The 26,124-nt window shown below is 33.1% G+C and overlaps 3 protein-coding genes and 2 non-coding genes across 5 annotated transcripts; 4 read left to right on the forward strand and 1 right to left on the reverse strand.

Annotated features, from left to right (window-relative positions):
• Nucleotides 1–505: 505 nt before the first annotated feature.
• On the reverse strand, nt 506–577 carry TRNAQ-CUG. The gene has a single exon. It is a non-coding gene; the product is annotated as a tRNA-Gln (tRNA).
• Nucleotides 578–3,196: 2,619 nt separating this feature from the next.
• On the forward strand, nt 3,197–6,830 carry LOC114408469 (probable receptor-like serine/threonine-protein kinase At4g34500). Its single transcript, XM_028371518.1, has 7 exons — nt 3,197–3,833; nt 4,833–4,937; nt 5,027–5,149; nt 5,379–5,549; nt 5,657–5,786; nt 5,877–6,086; nt 6,456–6,830. Exons 1-7 carry the CDS (start codon nt 3,364–3,366, stop codon nt 6,552–6,554), a joined length of 1,308 nt encoding a protein of 435 aa, XP_028227319.1. The 5' UTR covers nt 3,197–3,363; the 3' UTR covers nt 6,555–6,830.
• A 3,683-nt stretch (nt 6,831–10,513) lies between these two features.
• On the forward strand, nt 10,514–15,258 carry LOC114408468 (glucan endo-1,3-beta-D-glucosidase-like). Its single transcript, XM_028371517.1, has 5 exons — nt 10,514–10,689; nt 10,862–11,526; nt 13,451–13,777; nt 13,886–14,162; nt 15,003–15,258. Exons 1-5 carry the CDS (start codon nt 10,617–10,619, stop codon nt 15,038–15,040), a joined length of 1,380 nt encoding a protein of 459 aa, XP_028227318.1. The 5' UTR covers nt 10,514–10,616; the 3' UTR covers nt 15,041–15,258.
• A 1,878-nt stretch (nt 15,259–17,136) lies between these two features.
• TRNAE-UUC lies at nt 17,137–17,208 on the forward strand. The gene has a single exon. It is a non-coding gene; the product is annotated as a tRNA-Glu (tRNA).
• A 2,067-nt stretch (nt 17,209–19,275) lies between these two features.
• Nucleotides 19,276–25,107, forward strand: LOC114408470 (guanine nucleotide-binding protein subunit beta-2-like). The gene is made up of 6 exons (XM_028371519.1): nt 19,276–19,491; nt 19,574–19,668; nt 21,129–21,553; nt 21,947–22,304; nt 23,834–23,947; nt 24,558–25,107. Exons 1-6 carry the CDS (start codon nt 19,386–19,388, stop codon nt 24,591–24,593), a joined length of 1,134 nt encoding a protein of 377 aa, XP_028227320.1. The 5' UTR covers nt 19,276–19,385; the 3' UTR covers nt 24,594–25,107.
• Nucleotides 25,108–26,124: the final 1,017 nt, after the last annotated feature.

The raw sequence follows: 26,124 nt of genomic DNA on the forward strand, positions 1-26,124 counted from the left end.
AAAAAAGATAAAATTTAATTTCATAAATTTATAAAATTAATAGTACATATTTAAAATTTGTCGTCAATAATTGAAAATGATGCTAGAAAAAAAATGAAACTATTTATATTGTAGCAGTAATAGACTATAAGAGAAGAGACACTTCATGTCTCACTGACTCTCCATTTTTTTTTTAATAACAAAAAGTTATAATGAGGATTATATAAAATTAAGTGATTTACGAAAGTAATTATAAAAATAAAATATAAAAAAATAGTAATCCATAGTGTAATTATAGGAATAAAAATGTTTACACCAAATTTTTTTATTCTCTTTGTATATAGATAGATTAAAATATGATATATACTGATCTTTCAAGGAAATAGTATGTATTTTAGAATGAGAAAGAAAAAAGTATACTTTATGTCTCTTTTGAAAAAAAGCTAAATATAATTTCCTCGATTATACTTATTTCGTGAAACAAGCATTTAAAAAATATAGTTGGTCCGTACTTAATGTGAGAAAAAGGTCCCACCGAGATTTGAACTCGGGTTACTGGATTCAGAGTCCAATGTCCTGACCACTAGACCATGGGACCTTATTGTTGATGTATTTATGACTAATATATCTCTACAGATCTATCTCTCTTGCACATACCTTCCCTACTTTTTATTGAAGCGGAAAAAAGACCCTGGTATAATTTTTCATCCCTATGATATAATACATTTTGGTTTTATTATGTAAATTTCATTTTTCTTATTTTACTACCTCAAATAGTTTTAAGTTTAATTTAGTAGCGGTCATCAGTTAGGTTCGTCAAGTTTATTTTTTTAACAATAAATATTAAGTTATTAATTTTGTTAGAAATCGTAAAGTAATGATGTAATAAATTAATGGAGTATTATATCATTAATTAAGTGATGACTTAATGGACTAATATGAAAAATATATTTAAATAAATAAAAAATTTATCTTTTGACATTGCATTAATTTAAGGGCGAAGAACTTGCATGCGAGCCCAGGAGGAATCGCCATTAAGGATTGTCATTTATACATGGGGCTTCACTTGAGAAATTTCTTTAAAATTTAGAGATACTTTTAAATATATAAATTATATTATAATTGAAATTTATAATAAATAAATATTATTGACAATATAAATTATATTTTTGATTTACAATAAATATTTATATTGTGATGTAATATTTTTTTGATTATTGATATTTAAAAAAAACATTGAAATTTAAGTTAGAATAAAAAAAATTAAAAATAACAGTAAATTGAAAGAGATTATTAGTAGTTAAAAAAAATTCCTAAATCTATTATTGTTAAAGAAAAACACTGGTTAAAGAATAGTACTGCTACAGGTTTTCATTTAGAATAATTAATTCTAGTTTAAACACTGGATAGCTAACAAAACCCCTATTTGTATACGCGACACAGTGGACACTGATCTTATAATTTGAATTATTTTGAAAATATGGTTGAAGTGGCAATGCAATTAATCTGAAAACATTTAATAACTAAGAACAGGTAGCTATTGTTTCACGTAGTTCGAGTTGGCCTTTATTATTTGGAGCCGAGCTCAATAACTTTCCCACTCTTGTTTGTGGAAACAGACGGAGGGGGATAGTAATACTCCTATCTGTTGTAGAAATAATGTCCTCTGTGCTTTTATTCTAGTAGAAATAAATAGCATCTATTTTTTCTTTCTAATCATGTTCCTTATTTTATTAAAACTGATGTAAATGTCACCAACCTGTATGTTTTAGATGCTAGTAAGATTTAGCAATGGAACTGATGCAAATGCCACATTTCAGTTGCATTTGTAGGCCATTAGATTAGAAGTTACTGCAGGTGGAGCTAGTTTAGCTGGTGAAACTAATAGCCAAGTATGAAAAGAGAATGAATATCGCATATTGAAACAAATTGTTTGGTGGTCTGTTACGTTGGATAATCACGTTTACATGGAACACCGACCTAGTCAATTTGTCTTGTAGATATAGAGCCAAGTCTGATCCTTTCACCAAATCACAATAGATAATTATGTTTCAACTTCCAGGACCGTATTTCAATCGCTCCAATTCAAAGCAAAAGACATTTAAATCATGCGTATTTTGTTCACATCTACACAAACCCATTCTATTATTTATTCGCCTATTCTTATATGAAATAAATTTCAGTGTCCCTATTTTATTCTCTCTTAATACACAACACTTTTTTTTTTTTTTTAGAATTAAAGCGTATATGTTTGGTATTAATTCTGCCCTACTCTAAAAAAATACGCATACAATTCGTCATCCTTAAAACTGAAAGAAAGTTTAACTAATACCATAACTCTGGATTCGTTGAAAAGTGATTATAATAACACCATAGATAAAATAATGGATCAATTTCCTCAGGATTAACATTTAAGAGAAACGTTCCTGTAAAAAAACATTTAAGAGAAATGTTAGTCCATCCTTTTTAATACACTTTTTATTATTAGTTGAAGCTGATTGAAAATTACAATTCTTTTGTAAATCTTAATTTTTTTAACTAATTTCTTTCTTTGTAATTTTTAATAACTTTGAATAATAATAAAATGTGTATTAGAAAGATTTTTTTTTTCCAGAGAGAGAGTGTGTAAAACTTAAACCAGGTAAATATCACAATATTTGTTTTTAGTTCTTAAAAAATATTTTGTTTCTTATTTTTTATTTTTTTAAGAGGTTTAATTTTTTTTTTTATAATTTTTAAATTCATTTCTTTTAGTCATTATAATTAATTAGTAAATTTTTTAATCTTAAAGTTTATATCTTAATTCTAAAAGTATTTTTACTGTTCAATTTTTTTAACTGTTAAATAAATAATTTTAACAATAAAGACCTTTTAAGATTTGAAATATAAATTTAAGGGACAAAAAATTTACTTATTAATTATAAAAAATAAAATAGATAAATTTAAAAATTATAAAAAATAATTAAATGACCTTTAATTTTTTTATAAAAAAAGTATTAGAAGCAGTACCTTCTTTTATTTTCTTATTTATAAAATTAAAAATATCTACTTTCTTTGTAATTACGTTGCAGCCCCCACGGTGACGACATCAGTGGGCGCGACGAGGGAATGGTGAGAGTGGCATTTGGGTAAATAGAAGCCCATCCGGACCCAAAAAGCAACAAGTGAAATCCTGGGTCTGTCTCTTCTCGCTTTCGCTTTTGTATCCGTTGATGAAAGTTGAAGCCTCACTTTTCCCAATATTCTCGCTTCTTTTCTTTTCTTTTTCTTCTTTTCATTTTTCAATTCTCAAGCAAAGCAACAACTTCACTCGATCACAGTTTCCTCAGCAACAACCAAGCAAACGCCATTAACACATCTTCACTCCTCAGTCAGCTAACAGCAATGGCTGCATCCGCCACCTCCACCGGCGGTGCGCTGCCGGAGCTAACTAACCGAACTCCCTTACTCGGCCTCAAACTCTACGTCCTACTCCTCATTGTAGCTCTAATCGTGATCGCAACGGTGGTCCTGATCCTCGTGTTCGTTCGCCGGAGCCGGAGCTCGAAGAAGCGGAAAATGCGAGTGAAGCACAGCTCCGGCGCGATCCCACTGGTCTCGAAGGAGATCGTGGAGGTGAATACTCTGGAGCTGAAAATCGATCCGAAGAAGAAGGAGGTGGAGATGGAAGAGAGTGCGTCGGTGGAGTCGCCGAACATAGGGTGGGGACGTTGGTATAGCCTCAAGGAGCTTGAGAATGCCACTGAAGGCTTTGCGGAACAGAATGTGATCGGAGAAGGAGGCTATGGGATTGTCTACAAAGGAATTCTCATGGATGGCTCTGTCGTGGCTGTCAAAAATCTTCTCAACAACAAGTATGTATTAATGTCGGCATTTTTTTTTTTTCTTCTTTTTCCTGTTTGTGTTTTTCTGCTACGCATGTTTGTGTTTTTCTCACGTTGCCACCGTGGAATTTTTTGTTTGGTAGAAACTGTCTTCTGTTTTGAGATCCTACACTCTTGAATTATAGAACGGGATTAAGCGGAGTTATTTGTGATTATGAGTTGTTAGGCGTGGATCAACTGACAGTGATTTTACTTAACAAGTGATCTTGAATTGGAGTTGCATGTCTATCTGCGTTAAATATTTAAATTGAAAATTTCACTACTCATAATAATTTTATTGGTTTGAGCAGAGTTGTCTCTGATACAAAATGCCATCGGTGTAAAAAGAAAACAAGTTGTTTGGGGGGTATTAAGGAGAGTAAATGGTCAATATGTTCTTCTTCTTTACTTTTTTTATTTTTATTTGTTTCGGTGATGTTATTTTACTTTTTTTTTCTCTGTCTACTTTTGCTTTTCGTTTATTTATTATATTGTTTGTGATTTTCTGTATCTCAACTTTTTCTTTTGGAGGCATGTTAATTTATCTAAATCCGGAGAATACTTTAGTTCAAAGTTTAAACAAACTAACATGTGTCAGCGGCTGGGATTTAGGTGGGCCAGAGAGAGCTACTGGCAATTAATTAGCAGTAGCTTCATATTACCCTTAATAACATAAATGAACTTCAATCTTCTCTTGTTTTTAACTAGATCGCGGTGATCTCGTTAGAAAGTGAGAAATATGACTTTTGTCAAATATAATTAGTGGATCTTTTTGTTTAATAAAAACCGTGTTCTTTCTATATCAGAAGAGATCCAAATCTAACAAAAATGGCAGCTACAAATTCGGCATGACATTTGAACTTTAGACTAAGAAGAAAATATGCATATATATCTCTTTCCTGAAATAACGGAACATTTCTTTGATATAATCTTTCTCTCCCCCCGCCATGGCTTATTGAAATTCATGTGTATTGTTTAATTGTAACTAAGGGGTCAGGCAGAGAAAGAGTTTAAGGTGGAGGTTGAAGCCATTGGAAAAGTGAAACATAAGAATTTGGTGGGGTTAGTTGGATATTGCGCAGAAGGTGCTCAAAGGTAAAATATTCTGTTTGCATGCCATACATTACTGTAATTCTTTTCATTTAATGTTCTTTCTAATGAAGAAACTTTTGCTGACTATTCAGGATGCTTGTTTATGAATATGTTGACAATGGAACATTGGAACAGTGGCTGCATGGTGATGTAGGACCTGCTAGCCCCTTGACATGGGATATAAGAATGAAGATTGCTGTTGGGACTGCAAAAGGGTGTGTTTATAGAGTTTACTGTCTCTTTTTATTGAACATATATACCTCGAAGTTTCACTCATGCCAGCTACCTCCAAATGTAGTATAATGCTTGACAACAAATATATTACTATTTTTTACAATAAGTATTTCTAGTCCAACTGTTATTATGCTCCGTTAATATGAAATTTCTAATACCATATATATTTTTTCATGGAGTATTAATTAACCTTCCTGCATTACGAAACAGGCTAGCCTACTTGCACGAAGGATTAGAACCCAAAGTTGTCCACCGAGATGTAAAATCCAGTAACATTCTTTTGGACAAAAAGTGGAATGCTAAAGTATCAGACTTTGGACTGGCCAAGCTCTTAGGGTCTGAGAAAAGCTATGTGACAACGCGCGTAATGGGGACATTCGGGTTTGTTCTTTCTCAAGTCTTGGAGTTATTTTTTCATTTCTCTTAGTGGAAGTGAATAATACTATTTACCTATATGATTTCATCGTTCATACCACAAATTTCTGCAGATATGTTTCACCTGAGTATGCAAGCACTGGTATGCTTAATGAGGGAAGCGATGTGTATAGTTTTGGGATTCTACTGATGGAGTTAATTACAGGAAGGAGTCCCATTGATTATTCTAGACCACCTGGAGAGGTGATTCAAGGATTTCTCCATATTTTCTTTAATGTATCCCGTGAAAATCCAATGAGTCTTATGTGTGTGTTTTGTTTGTCGTTGTTTCAGATGAACTTGGTTGATTGGTTTAAGGGAATGGTTGCAAGTCGACATGGCGATGAGCTAGTTGATCCATTAATTGATATTCAGCCCTCTCCAAGATCTTTGAAGCGAGCTTTACTGGTTTGTCTGCGCTGTATAGACTTGGATGTCAGTAAGCGACCAAAGATGGGTCAAATTGTTCATATGCTTGAGGCTGATGATTTCCCCTTCCGTTCTGTAAGCCCTATGCCTTGCTTGGCCTCTGTTTTACAAGACAAAACAAAACCCATGTGATGCAGTTCTAACGTTACACAGTTTTGACACTAAATGTCACATCCTAATCTAGGTTATTTCAATGTCATAAATTGATGCTGACTTCCTACCTCACTGAAAGAAGGAAAAAATAACATCACGTTTGTACCCTTGAAATACATGTTTGTGGTTAAGTAGATAAAGTATATCGCATGCTTAACAAACAACTGCACCAATTACAGTGTCAATGGTTGAAATGTTTTATCATTAATTAATGTTACAAAAATTTTAAAATATTATCTGCAGCCACATATTCTTAGAATAAATTATAGTATAACTTGCTTTCTTTGCTAGGAACTTCGAACAAATAGAGAGAAAGATCCTGCTGCTTCCAGTAAGATTCCATATCCAACCAGGCATGTGGAGCCCGCAGATAAATCAAGCTGGAGATGATTGTCTGTTGTGCTGCTCATGGCAACCTGGAGATCAAACTATTTGTTCCAACGATTTTCAATTTATTATGAAAAAGTCAGAAGAGCCGTTGTGCATAAATAGTGTAGTTTCTTCTCTGTAGGTCCGTTTGAATATATATTTTGCTGTATTGTATGGCATTGTCTTGTCAAGAAATGAACCTTGTAAATATGAATTTCCCACAACATATAAATTTTATCAGTCTACATGAGATAAATATGCTGATATTTATTTAGGGAATTTTTCGTCTGTACTTCATATATTTGGTCTCTCGACTCTTGATCTCATTCATGCATGCCTTTGTGCCACACCATATTTTATATTTTTATAAACACGTTGTACGTTGTGAAGAATATATTATAAGAAAGAGAGTTTATATGGTGACCCAATAATTTTAAAGGTTTTAATATTGTTAGGTTTTTAACTAATCAAATTACATGTCATTCTCATTATTTTTTTTCAAATTAGTTCTTGATTATTATTTAAAAAAATTAAAATTGTAATTTTTTTAAACCAAAAAATATGATTAAAGATAACTTTAAAAGTTTGAATCCTATTTTTTTTTTTTTTTACTTTGAACACTTTTTATATAAAAAAAATATTTTGGGGTTTAGGGTTTAAAAATTTCTTATTATTTTTTCTTAAACATAAGTTTTATAAAAAAATGTTGAAAATAAATAAAGAAATTTTAGCATTTAGACTTCTAAAATTATCTTTAATTATATTTTCTAATTTAAAAAGGTTACAATTTTAATATTTTTAAAAAAATAATCAAGGACTAATTTTAAAAAAACAAAAAATTATTAAAAAGATAACATGTAATTTGATTGATTAAAAAATTAATAATATTAAAATCTCTTAAATTATTGAGTCCCCATAAAAACTCTCGTATAAGAAAAGGAGGTTTCATATAATCATATTTGCTAACTGAAAGGAACGTGTCGGTAGATTCACAGTGGCATCTGCATTTTGTATTTGCTTCCGTAAAAACAAGTCCAAAGAACAGTCTTCTGCATACAGAATACTTTCACAAAAGTCAACAGTTGTTTCAATCTACCAATGTATTTGGAATTTGTGTATGAAATAATTTACGAAAAATAGTGTATTTTTTCATTTTATATAATTAAGTAACTGCTTATTTTAAGATTAATGGAATAATTTTGAAATGATAGTAAATTGATTACAATAGTATTTATTTTTATTTCATTGTGTGTGGGTGTGTGTGTGTGATATTTAAAAATAAAATAAATTTATTTTAGCTAACTTTTTTAAATTGAAAATTTTCCGTTAAAATCAAAATTGTGCTATGTTCTTTAGTATAAAAATTTAAATACGAATGTTTATAAAATCATAGTGTTTTTTTATAAGACAAAATATAAATTCATGATGGTAATTTTTATTGATTAATTAATAAAAATAAGTCAGATAAATGCAAAAATGAGTAAGAAAAAGGCGTATAATAAATCTTAAACTCAGGAAATCTCAGTGTAATTTGTTGTAAAGAAAAATGACCACTACCTTTCTATTGCAAACCATACACAATGGGCTCATTTGAACTGGCCCATTACAACTGCTTTTCAACTGTAAGTAGTTCATAAAATTTGACTGTTAGATCACACTCCAATGGTGATATGATTTTTTTCTCTATATACGGTTACCTAATTAAAAAGCAAGTAATGGAGTTGTTCCTGTTATGTTTAATGTTCCATTGAAAAGTACTTTATTACACGTTTATCTAGAAATATAAGATGCTTCTTTGCATATGTTCGAAAATTTGTGTCAATGAAAAATCAAATATATTGTCGATCATGACACAAGAATTTTTAATAAATACACAATAAGGCAAGTTATCTCATTACTGAGTTTCCATGTCCTTGACTTTGACTCACTTAATGAACTGGTCGTGAACACTCAACGTGAAATCAATTCAATTTTGTTAAAGAAAGTAATGCCCTTTCAGAAAGGTCCATGCATTCCATTATTCACATCAAATGTGGATGTTGATTAGAAGTCTCGACATGGGCCAAGTTCGGTAGACTGACTTGATTAACTCAATGCTTAAGTTGAGTAAAGGGCTGATGCTAGGTGCACCCAGCATGATTGCTGGTGCACCCAACATTTTTTAAAAATTCCATAAATGCCCCTTGGTGTATTTTCTTATTTAAAAAGGTTGGTGTACAGTGGTTGCCACTGTTGTGATATGCTTAATTAATATCAATCAATAATTGTTGTTGGTAATTTGTGCTAATCACTACTTATATTCTGCTGCATTATTATCAGTAATTGAAAATGGTCCTTAAGTCCTCGTCGCCACACATTCGATGAACATTGAAACTACACATCATCATCCCTCTTTGTATCCTTCTCAACCAGAATCACTCACTCAGCTTCTCTTTTTATAAACTAAACAAGAATATATAGTAGGATGATGCAGAGATTCATAACTGAAAGATCGAAGAAACAATTAACAACGGATTCCACTTGTGAAAAAGGCTCCAGTATCTGCTTACACTCCTCTGCTCCTCCTTCTCATCCTCCTCACCACTACCTTCATCTCTTCCCTCTGGTAATTTATTTACACTTTACACTCGTTTTCTCCATTTACTCTTGATTGCAGTGCTTGAATATGTTGTGCAATGCATGGAGTACTAGTATATATATACCCTTCGATTTCCATTGGATCGAGTCCAAATTATGACCTTAGGATTTTTTAGCCTCTAAGCACTATTGTGTTTGATACGGGGAGTTGTACCATAAATGGTCGACCCAAAGATTGAGTCCAATATTTTGATATAGCATAGGTGTACAATTTGGATTTTATTAAGTTGAACTCTAATGAGTTGACCTGATTGACTCACCCATAGCATAGATAATATCCGTATTACTATTAATATCTTGGAAAAAATATAAATTATATTAAACCCAAAATGATACAACAATAAACGGGGCATATCCCGCGGCTAGAGAAAATCAAAAGTCTCCCTAATACAAGAAGACATATATCAAGATGTTAAAACAAATGCAACAGGTGCACTTGTCTATACATAAGAAACTTAATCTTGTTAATAACCTCTATTATAGAAAATTGATAATCTTCAAAAATCAGTTTGTTCCTAGACAGTCAGATGCAGCAGGCTGTAATTTTTATAGCCAGACAATGAAATTTTCCTTGAACACCTGATGTGGATCTGCCCCTAATTAAAGAGTCAGTAATGCGCTGTAAAGAAGTGAAACGCCAACGGAAATGAGTCAAATCACGAATGTGAACCTAAACTTGGAGAGATTTCCTGCAAGAAAAGAACAAATGAGCATTTGACTGAGTCTCATTTGAACATAGAGGATATCTTAATTTTATATCTAAAATATTAAGGGATATAATTCAATCATATCTTACCCTATCATATCATATTTCTTCTGGAATCATAAAAATAAAGAAATGATTATATCTTATCCTAATTAAATAACCTTGTATAACTCAAGCTACACCGGAGAGTAAGGTAAAATACATTTATATACCCCAATTATTGTTAATGACTTGAGCCATATAATAATACATTTTGCATGTCAGCATTTTGTCCATGGCATCCGTACAGTCTTCTAAAACGTCTGGATCAACAAAAAACACACTATCTAAGCAATTTCAAAGTTATTTCAAGGTTAGTCATTTATCCTCTGGCGTCAATACCCAAAAACAAAATAGTGGAATTGTATTGAGTAAGAAATTTCTAAAGCAGCTTTTTCCACAAATGTTTGGTTGAAAGTTTTGAATCGGGTCGTTAAATTTATGAAAGGTATTAATATAAGCATACACGAGTGGGTCTACGTAAAATGGAGGAAACTCAGGAATTGACAAGGACAACATCTACGAGGACCCAAACCAAACAATCCAGCTAATGTGTTTCTACCGTTACAATTCTAATGCATGCCTCTACTCTTGTTATTTTATTTTGTCGGTTTTGCTTTTCCCTTTCTAGCTCCTCTTTATAAGAAGGGATCATCTATTCTTCTTCACTTCAAGATTAGTTTTTGGAGTAACCAAAAGCAATGGCTAATACACCTTCGAATTCTTCAATTCTCCTCTCCCTTTTTCTATTGGCCATCGCCCTCTCCCTCGCTGGTTACTTCAATTCCCTCTCTTTTTTCTTTTTGCAACCGTCACTGTTACTGTTACCTTTTTATGTTTCTTGCTTTCAACAAAAGCTATCTTACTTTTCCCGGAAAAGTGAAACCATAACTGTTTCTCTCCATCTCGATTTCATTAACTTCTTCTTCGCTTCTTGTTCTTGCAGAGTCCCAATCTTTCATCGGAGTAAACTACGGCCAGGTCGCCGACAACCTTCCGGCGCCGGAGGACACGGCCAGCCTCCTCAAATCCACCACCATCGGAAAAGTCCGTCTCTACGGCGCCGATCCCGCCATCATCAAGGCCCTCGCCAACTCCGGCATCGGAATCGTCATCGGCGCCTCCAACGGCGACATTGCGAGTCTCGCCGGCGATCCCAACGCGGCCACCCAGTGGGTTAACGCGAACGTCTTGCCCTACTACCCGGCGAGCAACATCACTCTGATCACCGTCGGAAACGAGATTTTGACCTTAGCCGACCAGGGTCTTAAGTCGCAGCTCGTCCCGGCGATGCGAAATGTCCAAAATGCCCTCGGCGCGGCCTCGCTCGGCGGCAAGATCAAGGTCTCCACAGTGCACTCGATGGCCGTGTTGACTCAGTCGGACCCGCCCTCGTCCGGGTTGTTCAACCCGGCGCTGCAAGACACGCTCAAACAGCTGCTGGCGCTACTCAAGGACAACAAATCGCCGTTCACGATCAACCCGTACCCGTTTTTCGCTTACCAGAGCGACCCGAGACCTGAAACGCTGGCGTTTTGCCTCTTCCAGCCCAACTCGGGCCGGGTCGACTCGGGCAACGGGAAGCTTTACACCAACATGTTCGATGCTCAGGTCAGTAGCAATGTTTCTCTGTGTCTTCGGTTTTAGTAATAATAATTTTTTAATGACAAAGTTGACGTGGGAGTCAACTAAAGACAAGCATCCTCTGTTTTCTACTTTCTACTTTCTACATTCCACCCACGTGGCTACAGTATTCGCCCTTTGATTTCATGATATGTTCATGATTTAAAATCTAACCAAATACATTGATAAGCTTGTCTTTCACAGCCTTCACATTTATAAAAAAGAATTAAGGTAGCGTCGGATAGGGAAAAAGTTTTTTTATATTCGGAAATTATGTTACGTGATATTCTTATTAATTATTTTAGTTATTTATTACATCAATAAGAATAATTTGATATTTTTATTGTAATAAAAAAATTAAATTCAAAAAATTAAGATTCACACTTCCTTAATAGGAAAATTTTTGTGAAAAACTTATAAAAAATCATTTTCAAAAAATATTATTTATCAGGAATTTTATTTTTTTAGAACGAATATTAAACATGAAAAAGTAAAATTTTGAACCCAAGATTTGCAAGAAATTCAAAATTTCTCCCCCAATCAATCACCTCCTAAAGGTTAAACATGTACTTATACATATATTTAAAAAAATAATCAATCATCTCCTAAAGGTTAAACATGTACTTATACATATATTTTAATATTATTTTTTATTAGTACAGTTAATAGTTAATAATCCATGCTAATTTCACTTTCGCGTATTTTTCGGCGCTAAATGCTGCTACTACCATTTGTCTTAAAGTTAACTAGAATTTATTTTAATAAAATTAACTTTAAACCGTTACGCTTACACAAATTAATGTTAAAATGTATGGATGATGGGAGGAATTGAATATTTTTGTAAGACTTGGGTCTCCACAAAGGTGTTGAATCTTGATTCTTGAAGTTACGGTGACACAAATTTATATTTTTTATCCAATGACGTGATCATTTTGCTCAGCTTGTTTTTTTTTTCTTCCTGTTATTAATGTAGCGATGATTAATATAATATGATGATGGCGATTACTTTCCAATTTTCAAATTGAAAGTCATTTGATTGGGCTACATGCATGACTTAATAGGTTGTTTAACCATTTAAATTTTTTCCGTGCTGCTGCAACGAGAGAGTAATGTTGTTTATACAACAAGTTGATTCACAATATTTAACCATTTAATAATTATTTTATAAATTAAATTATTATTGTTATTTTGAGTTATTTTATCGGGAAGTATGTTTCAGTAGAGTTTAGATGATTTGAACTTTCCGTGTTAAACTAGAAAGTAGACGTAGTTACTAATACGTATGTAAGATTGTGTACAATTGTCAATAATAGATTTGCGTTAGTAGGAAATATGTATGACTTGATATGTCTAAGCAAAGAAAATTTTGAGGAGGATTCTGGATTTTTACCCCGGTGTCATTTGTCATAACTCAAAATAAGAGTGGATTCATTCTTATCTGTGTGTAGTTGAGTAATAATAGTGCATACCCTCACTCACACTTTTATTGGAGACAGGCTGGCTACGCATAATGTGATCACAAAACCAAGTCCTTCCAAAGTTTCAATAATTGTTGGGCATAGTAGATAAAGAAAATGGGTCACAGTGAGTGAGTGAATATGGTAGATTGGTAGGTAAACCCTTGTCCTTTTTTTTTCTTTTTTTGATCTCATGGAATAAAAATTAAGAAAAAATTTCAATGTCTGGGAATAACTTTGTTCTCCCAACAACCTACCACTAGGTCCAATTGCCCTTTTGATTTAAGCATATGCAATAACTAATTTAACCCAAACTCTAGTCTTTAGTGGCCTCAAATTCAAATAGCAAAATTTGGTAGGTGCACACATGCATTATGGTGCTAATTAAATAAAAATGGAAGGCCTTTAATAGTGGCGTAAATCTTTTGTATTTTGGGTTTTGAATGTTTGAGCAGGTTGATGCTGTACATTCTGCTTTGAGTGCCATGGGATTCCAGGACGTGGAGATTGTGGTTGCTGAGACTGGATGGCCCTCACGTGGTGACAGCAACGAATTGGGACCCAGTGTTGAAAATGCAAAGGCCTATAACGGGAACCTGATTTCTCATCTTAGATCATTGGTTGGGACACCTTTGATGCCTGGGAAGTCTGTGGACACTTACATTTTTGCACTCTATGATGAGGATCTCAAACAAGGCCCAGGATCTGAGCGTGCATTTGGTATGTTCAAAACTGATCGCACCGTGTCGTACGACGTTGGATTAACCAAGTCTAGCCAGCAGGTGAGGAAAATGCTACTACTATTTGAATGTCTGTCTTAAAAGGTTCATAAGATATTTGAATGATTTTTGGTAACATGTAGTAATGTAGCCTTATTTGTGTGTCCGCAGACTCCATCAACTAGTCCAACAACTCCAGCACCTAAAACTGCTGGATGGTGTATACCCAAAGCTGGAGTTTCTGATGCTCAGTTGCAGGCCAATATTGACTACGCCTGTAGCCAAGGTATAGATTGCGGGCCAATTCAACCAGGAGGCGCTTGTTTTGAGCCTAACACAGTAGCATCCCATGCTGCATATTCCATGAATCTATACTACCAAACTTCTGGCAAAAATCAATGGAACTGTGATTTCTCTCAATCAGCAACACTCACATCCCAAAATCCAAGTAAGTTTTCTAAATGTCACTCTCTATTGTTGATTAAAATTTATTAGAAATTACAAAATGTGTTGCTAACCCTTATTCTTTTATTTTAATGATACAATTGTTTAATCATTCAGGCTTAATCCAAAATGAAAAACTAGCCATTAGAAGTGCAACTGGATAGACATTGTCTTTGCTGGCAAAAACAATAGCCATTTGATGGGAATAAGTTGATAGTTAAAAGTAGTAATATTCTTTATATTTTGATGGGAATAGAATCGGGAGAAAAGATAACATTCTTTGCTGGCAAAAACGTGTGATGCTTAAGTTACCAAAAGCCATTTGGCAAAAGTAGTACTATTCTTTATATTTTGATAGAGGGCCTATAAAATAATTTTAATAAGTAAAAATTAAATAATAGGTTCTAGGTAATCCAACAACAACTGTTCTTTTCCGGGCTAACATTGAGGGCATAAAGGTCACAACACAATTTTTCATTAAGGTTATACTTGTCAACATATACGTTTTTTTTTAAAGGTGACTGGTTGGAAAAATTAGAAAACACAAAAACCAACCACATGCCACAAAACACTGCTTCATAGTAGATCACTTAAAGTCACAGTTCCAACCTAGAAGTCATCTTTATATATTGGGTCTATGTCAAAAGACTATAGCTTTTGATATTTTAGGTGACGTTTGTTTGGTGGAAAATGATTGGAAATTGAATTATATAATATAGGCTTTTAGCTTTGTGCTTTATGGCAGTTGTTCTGGTTTCTAATCGATGGCATGGCAAGGAGATGATGCTGTGAGTTCCTATCGCATAATTGTCGGTTGTCTAACTCGATTTCCTCCTCTTCGTAGGTTACAATGCTTGCATTTACACTGGTGGGAGCACCTGAAAACAGAGGCTTTAGCTTGATGATGTTAACTAATAAATTTTGTTGATAGAGAGGTGTATCTTTAGAATTAAATTAATGAATAAGGGCTTATACTCTGCCCTCTTTTAGTTATAGGCTTTCGATTTTATATAGCTTTAATTGTAGAGGCATTCCGATTCTGGTTGTGTATGATATCCACTTTTTAGTGTGGCAATCCACAATTGTTTTCTTTAATTTTACGATTCCAATCCCTCCCATTTTTTAAATGTTAAATATTCTTTCGGCCATATAGTTCCAAAAGCGATTATGCCGTACACGACTTAACCATTTCTTCATAATTTTTTTTTTGAAAAAAATTACCCCCAAAATATAAAAAAAACCCGCTACATGAAAAATGGCATTACTTTGCATGTGGTAGTAAATATACAAAGGTAGTTGAACAGTGAGTATTGCTAGGTAACGAGAGTATTTTAGGATTTCTATTCAATAAATTTTATTTTCATTATATATATAAAAATATAACTTTCTACCTTCTCTTGTTGGAATAAAACTATGAAGACATGAAAATGTGTTTTTTTGAGAATAAAATATATTTTCATAACTATCTAATAAATGACATGAAATAAACACCTTTTTAAGATAATCTTGATGATTGAAATATTAAATATCAAGTTATGCTTGGATTTTAACTAGTTATTCATTAGCTAGTGAAAGTTAAGCAATAGAAAGATAAGATGATTTTGTTTGATTATTAAGTTATTGTCCTCATGTTTTTGTGTAAGGAGATATAGTCCAAAAATATTTAAGTGTAAAGTGTAATTTATTCTTTTAGGTCAAACATTAGAGTTTACACAGGAGTGCGTTGCAACTTACGAATCTAATATTCTTACAAGGGTTTATCATATTTAATTTTTCTATTGCTTCGAGATCCCGAAACACATATTATCGACATTTAAGGTTATTTACCCGCTAAAGATTGATGACGTGCATAATGAGATGCTTGACTGATAGCATAGGGACATCGATTGATATCCAAGAGACACCTCAAGAGTGAAAACTGATAAAGAAGATAAAAAGAATACATAGTCTCACAATCTCGACGAATGCACAATTACGTAAAAAAATTGAAATGTGATCCTCCTTTGTACAACCAAGAAGGCTGAAGGAGTACTAACTATGTTAATATTACAATTAGTTATTTTTAGAATTTTGGAATATAGTAAATTTTTCTCCTAAACCGTTGTTTATGATCTTGTATAGATGCTGTGCTGTAAATATCGCGAGGTTTCTTGCAAAGATGCAGTAGTGACAACGGATACAATATTCCTTATGAGAAATTGATAAATTGTGTTGTAATCTATCGAAACAAATCTCGGTGACGTTGTGACAAGAGATTGTAGAAGCTGAAACTAAAAGATAGGGTCTTCAAAACCAGTCTAAATCATTTGTAAACCACTAAATCAATTAAAAAATAATAAAAAATAATTTAAATTGAAAATCACAAAAATAAAAAATCTAAAAAATTGTATATCTTTTATGGTTTGCTTCAATTTTTAATTATTATAAAAATTTGAACCAAATCAAATAAATCACATATTATAATTATATTAATTTTTATTGTCATAATTAATAATAACTATTGAATAATTTATTAGTTTTCATTTGTTTTATAATTAATATATATATATATATATATATATATATTTTACTTTCACATATTAAAAAGGATGTACTAATAATCTTAAATATCAAGAGTGAAGCACTATTATTATGTTACAAAAAGAGTTTATAATATTGTTTTATATTAATACTAAATAGAAGATAATAATTTTTATTTAAAATATGTTAAATAAAATTTATTTTTAAAATTATATAACATATATAATAATTATATAAATTTAGTTGATAGATTTAAATTATGATAATAGATTAAAAAAATAAAAAATTATGAAATTAAACCAAGTCAAACCATAAAAAATTAATTGATTTGAATTTAATGTTATATTTGAAAGTAACAAAATGGGATTGGGAATACCTTTAGTAAAAGGTTTGGAATGGAGCTAGATGATATTGATTACTTTGTATTTATATAAAATCATCGACTGTAAGTTCAGTTATCCGTTGTCGTCCAGCGGTTAGGATATCTGGCTTTCACCCAGGAGACCCGGGTTCGATTCCCGGCAACGGAAATTTTAAATTTTAAAAAGTTTGTAATTTTTTAATTGTTTTTTTATATGCTGCTAACCGTGAATACAGACAGGTTCGCGAGGTCCAGCAGCAAATATGACTGTGAGGGTGACTTGGCCTCGACAAGTGGTCCTAAGATAAAAATGCCAGATTTTGATTCAAACGAAGCTGAAGATTGGAATAATACAACATATTCTATCAATCTTGTTCTTGTTCAAATCACACTGATTGATAATATTAATATATATGACCCAGATAACAAATTAAAGGATCATTGCTGGACCCTCAAACTGCATGGGTTCGTGATTTGCTATGGCAACGCTTGAAAAAGAAACATTAATGAGTTCCTTAACTATGGAAAAATTCAGTTAAATGAGTTAATTTGATGCTTTCTCTTGCAGCAATGGGAGTGAAATGGAAAGCTCATGCGTATATACCTGATCCAGATTCTGCAGGCTAGCTAGGACATTAATTACATATTGACTACGTTGTGGTGAAGGTCTAAAGAAATTAAAAACCATTTGGAAATTAATGGAAGATTTGAAATAAAATCGTCTAACCAACAACCTCTGATCAGAGGAAGATTTGAAATCAAACAATGTCATCAATCGCATCTTCTACAAAATAAAAGTAAGGTACGGAAAATTCGTTACTGTATTTACATAGTGGAATTAGGTGAGGCACTCGATCACTTGGTTTGAGACTGGCCCAGCACAGCAATTGTCTTTTTCAAGCTACGAAATTAGGTAAAGTTGATGACAGCATGCAGTAGCTTTGGATTCGAGTTCAACGTTTTCATCTTATGTACTGCAACGTTATATATCTAGCATGCATGCAGGTTCTTGCATATATATCTTGAGCAGGCAGGGATGGAATTAGTACTTTTTCACTAACTGGGGGTCAAAATAGAATGGTAAAAAACTTATAATTAAACTAGACATGTTAAAAAACGAAATTTTATTTAGATAAAACTCCGCTCTTTTATACTATTAAATTTATCTTCTTTTTTTTTTTTGAAGTGTTTGCATAGTAATTCAACTAGCAATGATATCGGGTGGAGAGTGATTAGGGAGATCAGGAGATTGATGAGCTCTTTCATGAGAATTCGCATTTGTCATATTTATTGTGAAGGAAACTCGTGTGGATGCTTTGATCAATTCTGCTTCTGATTTTAGAGAGTGATTTTAGAATTCGCATTAGGTCTACTATATTTATCTACTACAATATTAATATCAATTTTTTAAAATAATTTTGATCACTCAATATATTTCATTAATTTTTTTTAAGAGAGCCATTTAATTTGGTTTTTATATACAGAAGAAGCTTGCTTGTAATTTAACAGGGGTCTTTTTACAAGCATAGTCAAATGAAAAAGGTTGTGTTAGGAAGACATACTAGAAGATTGTGTACAAAATTGGTAGGTTTTACTTATAATTTTATACTTTTTAATAAATTTTTATTAATAATAAAAATTGTGTTAAAAAGATGTATTAGAAGATTTATTATGTAGTTTAACACCACCAAACATTCATAGTTCCTGTCAATCTTTATATAAAATATATAGTTAACCTTTATTATTTTTTTAAATTGAAAATTTTAATTATGTACCATATAAAAATTAATCAAAACTATAAATAAGTGATAATGTCGAATAATTAATGTCTCATGTTAAAAGATTATATTCAAATTAGTACTCCTATTTGAATGATATGGCGTTGATGACGCATAAGAGTTATTTTTTAGGACTTAAATATTATTTTTTCTTTTATAATTTTTTTATTATATTTTGAATCCTATATATTAAGTTTTTTAAATTTTAATTCCTATAGTTTATTTCGTTGATTTTTTTCCTATAAATTTCTGTCCATCCTACCGAGTACAGGGATATTAATGCTAAAGAAACATCACACATATTTTTAATAATTTTTTTTTCTTTAAAATAAAGAAATATGTAAAGCGGGAGTTTATTTATCTATGGTTTAAAGTGAATACATAAAAAAAAAAAGAATACAGATATTTAAATTATTTTTCCTAAAGTGGGCCCGGCGTACTGTTTCTCATTGTTGTTGTTCTTGGTCTTACAATTGAATTTATTTAGGAAGCATGGTGCATGCAGCGGAACATGTAGTAGAATAGAAGAGAAGAGAAGATTGTTAATTGAAGCAGAGGAAGACCTAACATGTCCGTTACGGAGCTGAAGGAGCGTCACTTGGCGGCGACGGAAACCGTCAACAGTCTCAGGGAGCGCTTGAAGGAGAGGCGTCTTTCATTGCTCGATACAGATAGTAAGTGCACTGCACAGTTTCGTCTTAGATCTCTCTTTCTCTGAACTCACGAACTTTCTTTTTCTTTCTGTTATATATATAGTTGCTGGCTACGCCAGGTCTCAAGGAAGATCCCCTGTCACCTTTGGTCCCACCGATCTCGTTTGTTGTAGAACTCTCCAGGGTCATGCGGGAAAGGTATTCAATTCACTATTTTGTTTTATTATTTACGGGGATTACCTTCTCATCCGTTCGCATTCCTTCACTGTAACTTATTCAACTTTTCATTTAGGTGCTTGTGCAAAGCCTTAGGAATTCAAAATGAATTAGGTCAGCGATTAAAATTGAATCCCGTGCAAGGTTGTTAACTTGTTTCTGTTCTAGTCACGTAACCCTCACGCTATCAGTCTCAAGATCTTCTATTATGATTATCAGTCCATTCAACTTTGTGTTGTGTTCTGCTTCTGCCGAATGCCTATCCATTTGGATGTTAGGGGAATTAATCAATAAGTGTGTGTGTGTGGATTAGCTTTCAATTCAAGGCCAAAACAACAAATAGTTGCTTCAACTTTTTCAATTTTTCGCCATGGTTTTGGGTGTTAGAATTGATTCTAGGAGATATCCAAACTCACTATAAGCAAAGGAGGGAGCGGTTACTTGCATCTTGGAGGGATATCTAGTGCGACCACTCCCTCTCCCTTGGTCCAACTAGGTCAGCCTAGGAGATTGGCATTAACTCGGCTCAAAGAGGTTGGTCCAAATCCTGGAGGGTACAGTTGTAAATGAAAAATGATATTAAGGTAAAAAGCATTGTCGTTTTGTTACTATAAGCAAAGCTGTACACCAATGTTTACAGGAATCTTTTTTTGGAGAAAATTTGGTTCAATACACTGTTAGACACTAAACATGAGCACCTCTCCTTGCCAAGATTCAAACCATGGTTTGTCACATTGTGGGGGACTAGGCACTTCTGCTAAAACCAACCTTCGTTGGGCCCTGTGCCAACATTTGCGGCTCAAAATGAAATAATGCGTTGATTATTATGTCTTGATCTTTAATGCGACTCAATAAATTTTGCATTGTATGTTTACACCACATCCACTGCCACGTGCTTGCCAATAAATTTCATTGAAACCAAGGGAGGTGTAGTAAAAAGCAGCAAGAGGAGCATGTAAAGCAACGTGGCCAAGCGATAAAAGAGGAAAAATTATCAGGTGAACCTGGATCGCCATGTGACATATAGTTAAGTGTTATTATTTTTTCCTTGTAAGTTGAAAGTCTTAACCATGTGTCACGAAGATATTGGTTGGGACTTGGATTGGTGGTGGTCCTGGACTAGCTAATAATTTATCCCAGAAGGGGGAATTAGCAAGCCATGCTGGTTGAGGCTTGCGTTGGCACTATAGGTGTGCCATTTTTCATACAGACAAGAAACAAGCACCTTGTTGACAACTGTTAAAAAATAGCCATCTAACTTGGTAACTATAATGTTAAGAGGGTAAAATAGTTAGAATTTTTAAATAGAAAATAATAATTGTTGGTTTTTGGACTCATTAAGTCTGAAAAGAATCGAATTGTGTACTTCTCCAATTGCTTCTTCGCTCCAGGTTAACATGGAGAAACAGTATTATTTACTATGTATTCATTTGAATTTGTAGGTGTACTCATTGGATTGGACTTCAGAAAAGAATCGAATTGTTAGTGCATCCCAAGATGGGAGACTGATAGTGTGGAATGCTCTAACAAGCCAGAAAACACATGCCATAAAGCTTCCCTGTGCGTGGGTCATGACCTGTGCTTTCTCCCCAACCGGTCAATCTGTTGCATGTGGGGGCCTTGACAGTGTTTGCTCCCTTTTTAATCTTAATTCCCCCACTGACAGGGATGGGAATCTAGCCGTTTCACGGATGCTTAGTGGACATAAAGGTTATGTTTCCTCTTGTCAGTATGTTCCAGATGAAGATACTCACTTGATTACTGGTTCTGGTGATCAGACATGTGTTTTATGGGATATTACTACTGGCCTTAGAACATCTGTTTTTGGTGGTGAATTTCAGTCTGGACATACTGCAGATGTACTTAGGTATGATAGGAGATTACTGGATTAATTTGAGCCAATACTTATTGTTTTTCATTTCTTGAACACTTACAGCTTATTTGCAACTGAATGGTCCCTTCGGCTTCAAGATGCAAAGCAACTGCATAAATGCTTAATCTGTTTCCTAAAATCTGCACACACACACTAATAAGATTATGAAATCTAAATGGCAGTCAACACACTGGTTAATATTGATCCATAGCATCTTCATATCATATAGAATACTCATGTTCCTCTGCATTGTCAAATAATCTGTTGGATGACGTGCACTTCAAGTTGATTTAATTGCAGTATTATCTAAAACATGATTCAGTTGAATATTATTTGTTTAGTCTTAATTATTTTCTAAGAAAATGTTTTTGCTTTTCCCACCCTCAGCATTTCCATTAATGGATCCAACTCTAGAATGTTTGTATCTGGTTCTTGTGATTCAACTGCCCGATTGTGGGACACTCGTGTGGCAAGCCGAGCAGTGCAGACATTTCATGGGCACCAGGGGGATGTTAATACTGTCAAATTCTTTCCTGATGGAAATAGATTTGGAACTGGCTCAGATGATGGAACTTGCCGATTGTTTGACATTAGGACCGGCCACCAACTACAAGTATATCATCGGCAACATGGGGACAATGAAGCTGCACATGTGACCTCCATTGCATTCTCCATGTCTGGAAGACTTCTTTTTGCTGGATATACAAATGGTGATTGCTATGTTTGGGACACTTTGTTGGCAAAGGTAAACTGGTGCTTTATTGTAATGTAAAAAACAGTAGGGCTCTTTCTTTCTGCTCACAGCCTGGTTCCTTGGTTAAATCCAGCTTCACTTTTTAACCAAACATATACAATTGCTTATTTTTAGTGTGAATTGTTTTACTTACATAATAAAAGAAATAGGTAAATGATGTTTCTGATAATGAGGATTTGCCTTGAATGGGGGAACAAATTTATTAAACATCGTCTTTAATTCCTAATAATAAATTGGTTAATTTGGTTTTACTTTACATATAATATGGGGATTTGTTTTTGTTTCACTTTGTTTCTTGTTCAATAGATTTTCAATATTTCAGCATGTGGTGATTTTGTGTAGAAAGAGTAATTGAGGGTGTACTCTACCCTGCAAAATCATAATAGGTTCAAAAGGTGTTTATCTTGCTTAAAAATTGGTGCCTGTAACTTTATGAAATTCTTATTTGGTTAAATTAATAATTTCTTCCCTACATATAACACCATTTCTTGTTGTAGTTCCTTCATTAAAAAAACAATATGGTTTGGTTCTTACATTAAAAAACATTTACAAGTCAGTTTCTACCATTTGCTGAAGTTATAATGCTGGTAGATTTTGCCGAGTTGTCTTTTTATGTAGGCATCAAAGATTCAGTATGTAGAGATTTTTTTTATTTTGTATTAATGCAGAGGCCAAAACGAAGTATAGAGTGTTTGCGTGTAGGGATTAAAATGAAAAGCAGTGTCAGGTATAGGAACTAACTTTTCAAGTTACCTTGCCAACTCAGCAAAAATTAACACTGTTATGACTTCAGCAAATGATAATGACTGATTGGTAAAAAAAAATTTCATGTAAGGATCAAAATGTAGAATTTTTTCATTAAGGATTAAAACAAAAATGATGTCATATGTAAATAAAGACCAAATTATTAATTTAGGCTTATTTTCATATCAATATCAATGCCTTGGGGTGTGGAGCAGTTATTTTCCTTTACATGTTACTATATCTAAGAACTGTGGTAGATGTCACAAAATTGGCTCCTTGAATTGGGTGTTGTGTTTTTTGTTTTATAGGTAACTCAATTAGGTCTAGTTATTATGAATGTCAGAATATTGGATCTTATGGTTTTGAGAGGTTTGGCTTCTTTGTCTAAAGACATTACCTAATACACGACCTTGCTTTGCGGGTCAGTAAAAAAGAGTCAATATGAATGTTTTGAAGTGATTGATTGAGGTTTTTCTTATTTTGGAAAAAAGGCAAGGCAAAGGAAGTTGAAAAAGAGTTCCAACTTGGATTAAATTGTGCAGAGCGGCACTATATGAAATCTTTGACTTCCAGCAGTTGACACTCATGCATGTTGTGTGCACACACACTCAAAGAAAAGGAGAGAACTGACCAGAAACAAATTTCTTTTTAGACGTTGCTTTTTGCCTCATTAATTTGTACTTGTTCATGTACTTATATCTATTGCTACTTTTGTGACCATTCATATCCAAACATGCACTACGATTAACAACACCTGTTTCTTCGTTTTATTGCAGGTGGTCTTGAATTTAGGATCTCTTCAAAATACTCATGAGGGCAGGATCAGCTGTTTAGGTTTGTCAGCTGATGGAAGTGCCTTGTGTACAGGAAGTTGGGATACAAACTTAAAGGTGAGCATGCATTTTGGCTTGATTTAGAAGCTTATGGGTTATGTGTGTGACACATAGAAGATATACCAATTTTGGAGGTTAGCTTCTATGTTGGTTGATTTTTTTCATGTTCTTTAAAGTCACTTGGATAATTATATTTGTCTTGTTGGCTTACAATCTTTCATTTATTTCTAATGTTAAAAAAAAAAGAATTAGGATTTAAGCCAGAAAACACAATAAATTGACAGATCACATAGGAGCTTATAGAAAACATGTATTGAGATGAAGTTCAAAACTTGATTGCTTTAGGACTTATTCTTAGGCAATGGTAAAATCCTTGAACAAGACGATTTTCTTGTGCTGGAATCACATTTTTCATCATCCTGTGGTCCTTATCATTTAACCACTGGTATTGGCTGCTTAATTAGCGATGTTGATGAAACTTTTTCTTTTACCAATATTGTCTTGACACTGGCAGCAATAATCAGTGGATATCGTATCAATCGTATCCTTGAGTATTAATTTATGTGGAAATTATTGGTTAAATTCATGGGATATGGTGTTTCCCGTGTGCCTTTTCTCACTTGGAAAATCTAGGTGTTAGTTTGACATAATTATTTGCTTCTTGCAGATATGGGCTTTTGGAGGGTATAGGAGGGTGAATTGAGCCCTTAAGGGAGGCAAAGTCTTTTTTTTACCACCTTTGTCTAGGCCTCTCCTTTCACTGTATTGTGGTTCAGTACAACCCAATAGCGATGCTTTCGATGGTGAATGTGAAGAAAAATTGGAAGCCAAAGGCTATATATAGCCTTTAACAATGGAACTAGTGCGGCGGTTTTTTTCTCCCCGTACCTATTGGTCCGTGTATGTGATCTAGTAGTTTTTCCATTGTACTCATCGCTTTGATACCTGTATCTTGAACCAAAATGAAGGACTGTTTACTTTCTTGTCACACCAATTTTATTTGAAGACATTACAACTTAGTAAGATCGACCTACTTCACCTGCCTCAAACCGCAGTGAAGAATGATGGAGTGACAGACAAAGGGAGCTAAATGAGTTTGCTGAGGTCGTCGAGTTAAAAAGTGAAAAACTTAATGTTCATAACCTTATAAATAGCGAACCAGACGATAGATTTTGCTTGAAATATTTATACATGAGAACGACAATTACATTATTGAATCTTCTTGTGGAGTTTTTTTTTTTCCTTTTTTGGCGGTCTAGGATATTTGAAGTGAAAAAGGATTTTTGGATTAGTGATGAAAAAGAGTTGAAGGTGAAGTTATTTGGAAAAATGAAGATAAAATATAAGGCAAGAGGATGAGAGCCTTCATTACTTAACTCTTTTATTTTCCTTATATAATATGGGGTGCACTTGATGAAGCCAAAACTTCCGAATTATGAAATTGATTATGTTTTTCGTATTAATTTTTTCCTACACATAAATAGGTGTCTTTGGATTATGTGGCACCTCTCATTTCTTCTTCGCGTCTTCATTTCCTTCTCTGTTTTTTACATCTCCCATTTCTTCTATACACCTTATAAAAGAATGAGATACGACTGTCCTTATTTTTGTTCAATTTTCTTCTTACTATGTAATTGCTTTTCTAATTATTATTTTTTTCCTAGAGATTCGTTTCATTATAATGTCGAATGTCCTTGATCACAATGCATGCCCATGTTCCACACGCACACACCGCTTATGGTTCCGATTCCAATGCTTTGATATTTTGACATGCATGATGCATAGTTGTTCCCAGTTAGTATTCCTTCACGCTCCCTCAATCAATTGTCAATGATATTTCCCCAAATTAATACAATTCTTACCATCTGTCTCCACTCATTACTTGAACGGGTTACGACAAAAATTAATGGCAAGAAATATTTTCAAATAGCTTCGGAATAAAAATTCCTATTATTTGGTTCAGTTTAAATAATTGATTTTAGATTTGAGTTAAAGTAAAATAATTTGATTGTAAATACTGCTTATATCTTTTTAAAAATTATTTTTAAAAGTAATGTTAAAGTGATATTTTTAAAATAAAACATTTTAAAAACATTATCCAGGGTATTAAAAATAAATTTAAAGTGATAAATCTTTTAAAACATTATTTTTATTGTAAATAGTATTTTATTACAAAACATAATCCAGGGTATTTATTAAAGAGAAATTTATTCTTACAAAACGTTACTTGTGAA

This window comes from Glycine soja, chromosome 4 (assembly GCF_004193775.1).
Source record: "Glycine soja cultivar W05 chromosome 4, ASM419377v2, whole genome shotgun sequence".
NCBI lineage: Eukaryota > Viridiplantae > Streptophyta > Magnoliopsida > Fabales > Fabaceae > Glycine > Glycine soja.

Bases quoted from the DNA above. Each gene is read 5' to 3' on its own strand.
- LOC114408469 (XM_028371518.1), top strand. From the start codon at position 3,364: ATGGCTGCATCCGCCACCTCCACCGGCGGTGCGCTGCCGGAGCTAACT. The intron at 3,834-4,832 runs GTATGTATTAAT...ATTGTAACTAAG, and splicing joins AAAAATCTTCTCAACAACAA to GGGTCAGGCAGAGAAAGAGT. The intron at 5,150-5,378 runs GTGTGTTTATAG...ATTACGAAACAG, and splicing joins GCTGTTGGGACTGCAAAAGG to GCTAGCCTACTTGCACGAAG.
- LOC114408468 (XM_028371517.1), top strand. From the start codon at position 10,617: ATGGCTAATACACCTTCGAATTCTTCAATTCTCCTCTCCCTTTTTCTA. The intron at 10,690-10,861 runs GTTACTTCAATT...TTGTTCTTGCAG, and splicing joins CATCGCCCTCTCCCTCGCTG to AGTCCCAATCTTTCATCGGA. The intron at 13,778-13,885 runs GTGAGGAAAATG...GTGTGTCCGCAG, and splicing joins TAACCAAGTCTAGCCAGCAG to ACTCCATCAACTAGTCCAAC.
- LOC114408470 (XM_028371519.1), top strand. From the start codon at position 19,386: ATGTCCGTTACGGAGCTGAAGGAGCGTCACTTGGCGGCGACGGAAACC. The intron at 19,492-19,573 runs GTAAGTGCACTG...TTATATATATAG, and splicing joins TTCATTGCTCGATACAGATA to TTGCTGGCTACGCCAGGTCT. The intron at 21,554-21,946 runs GTATGATAGGAG...TCCCACCCTCAG, and splicing joins CATACTGCAGATGTACTTAG to CATTTCCATTAATGGATCCA.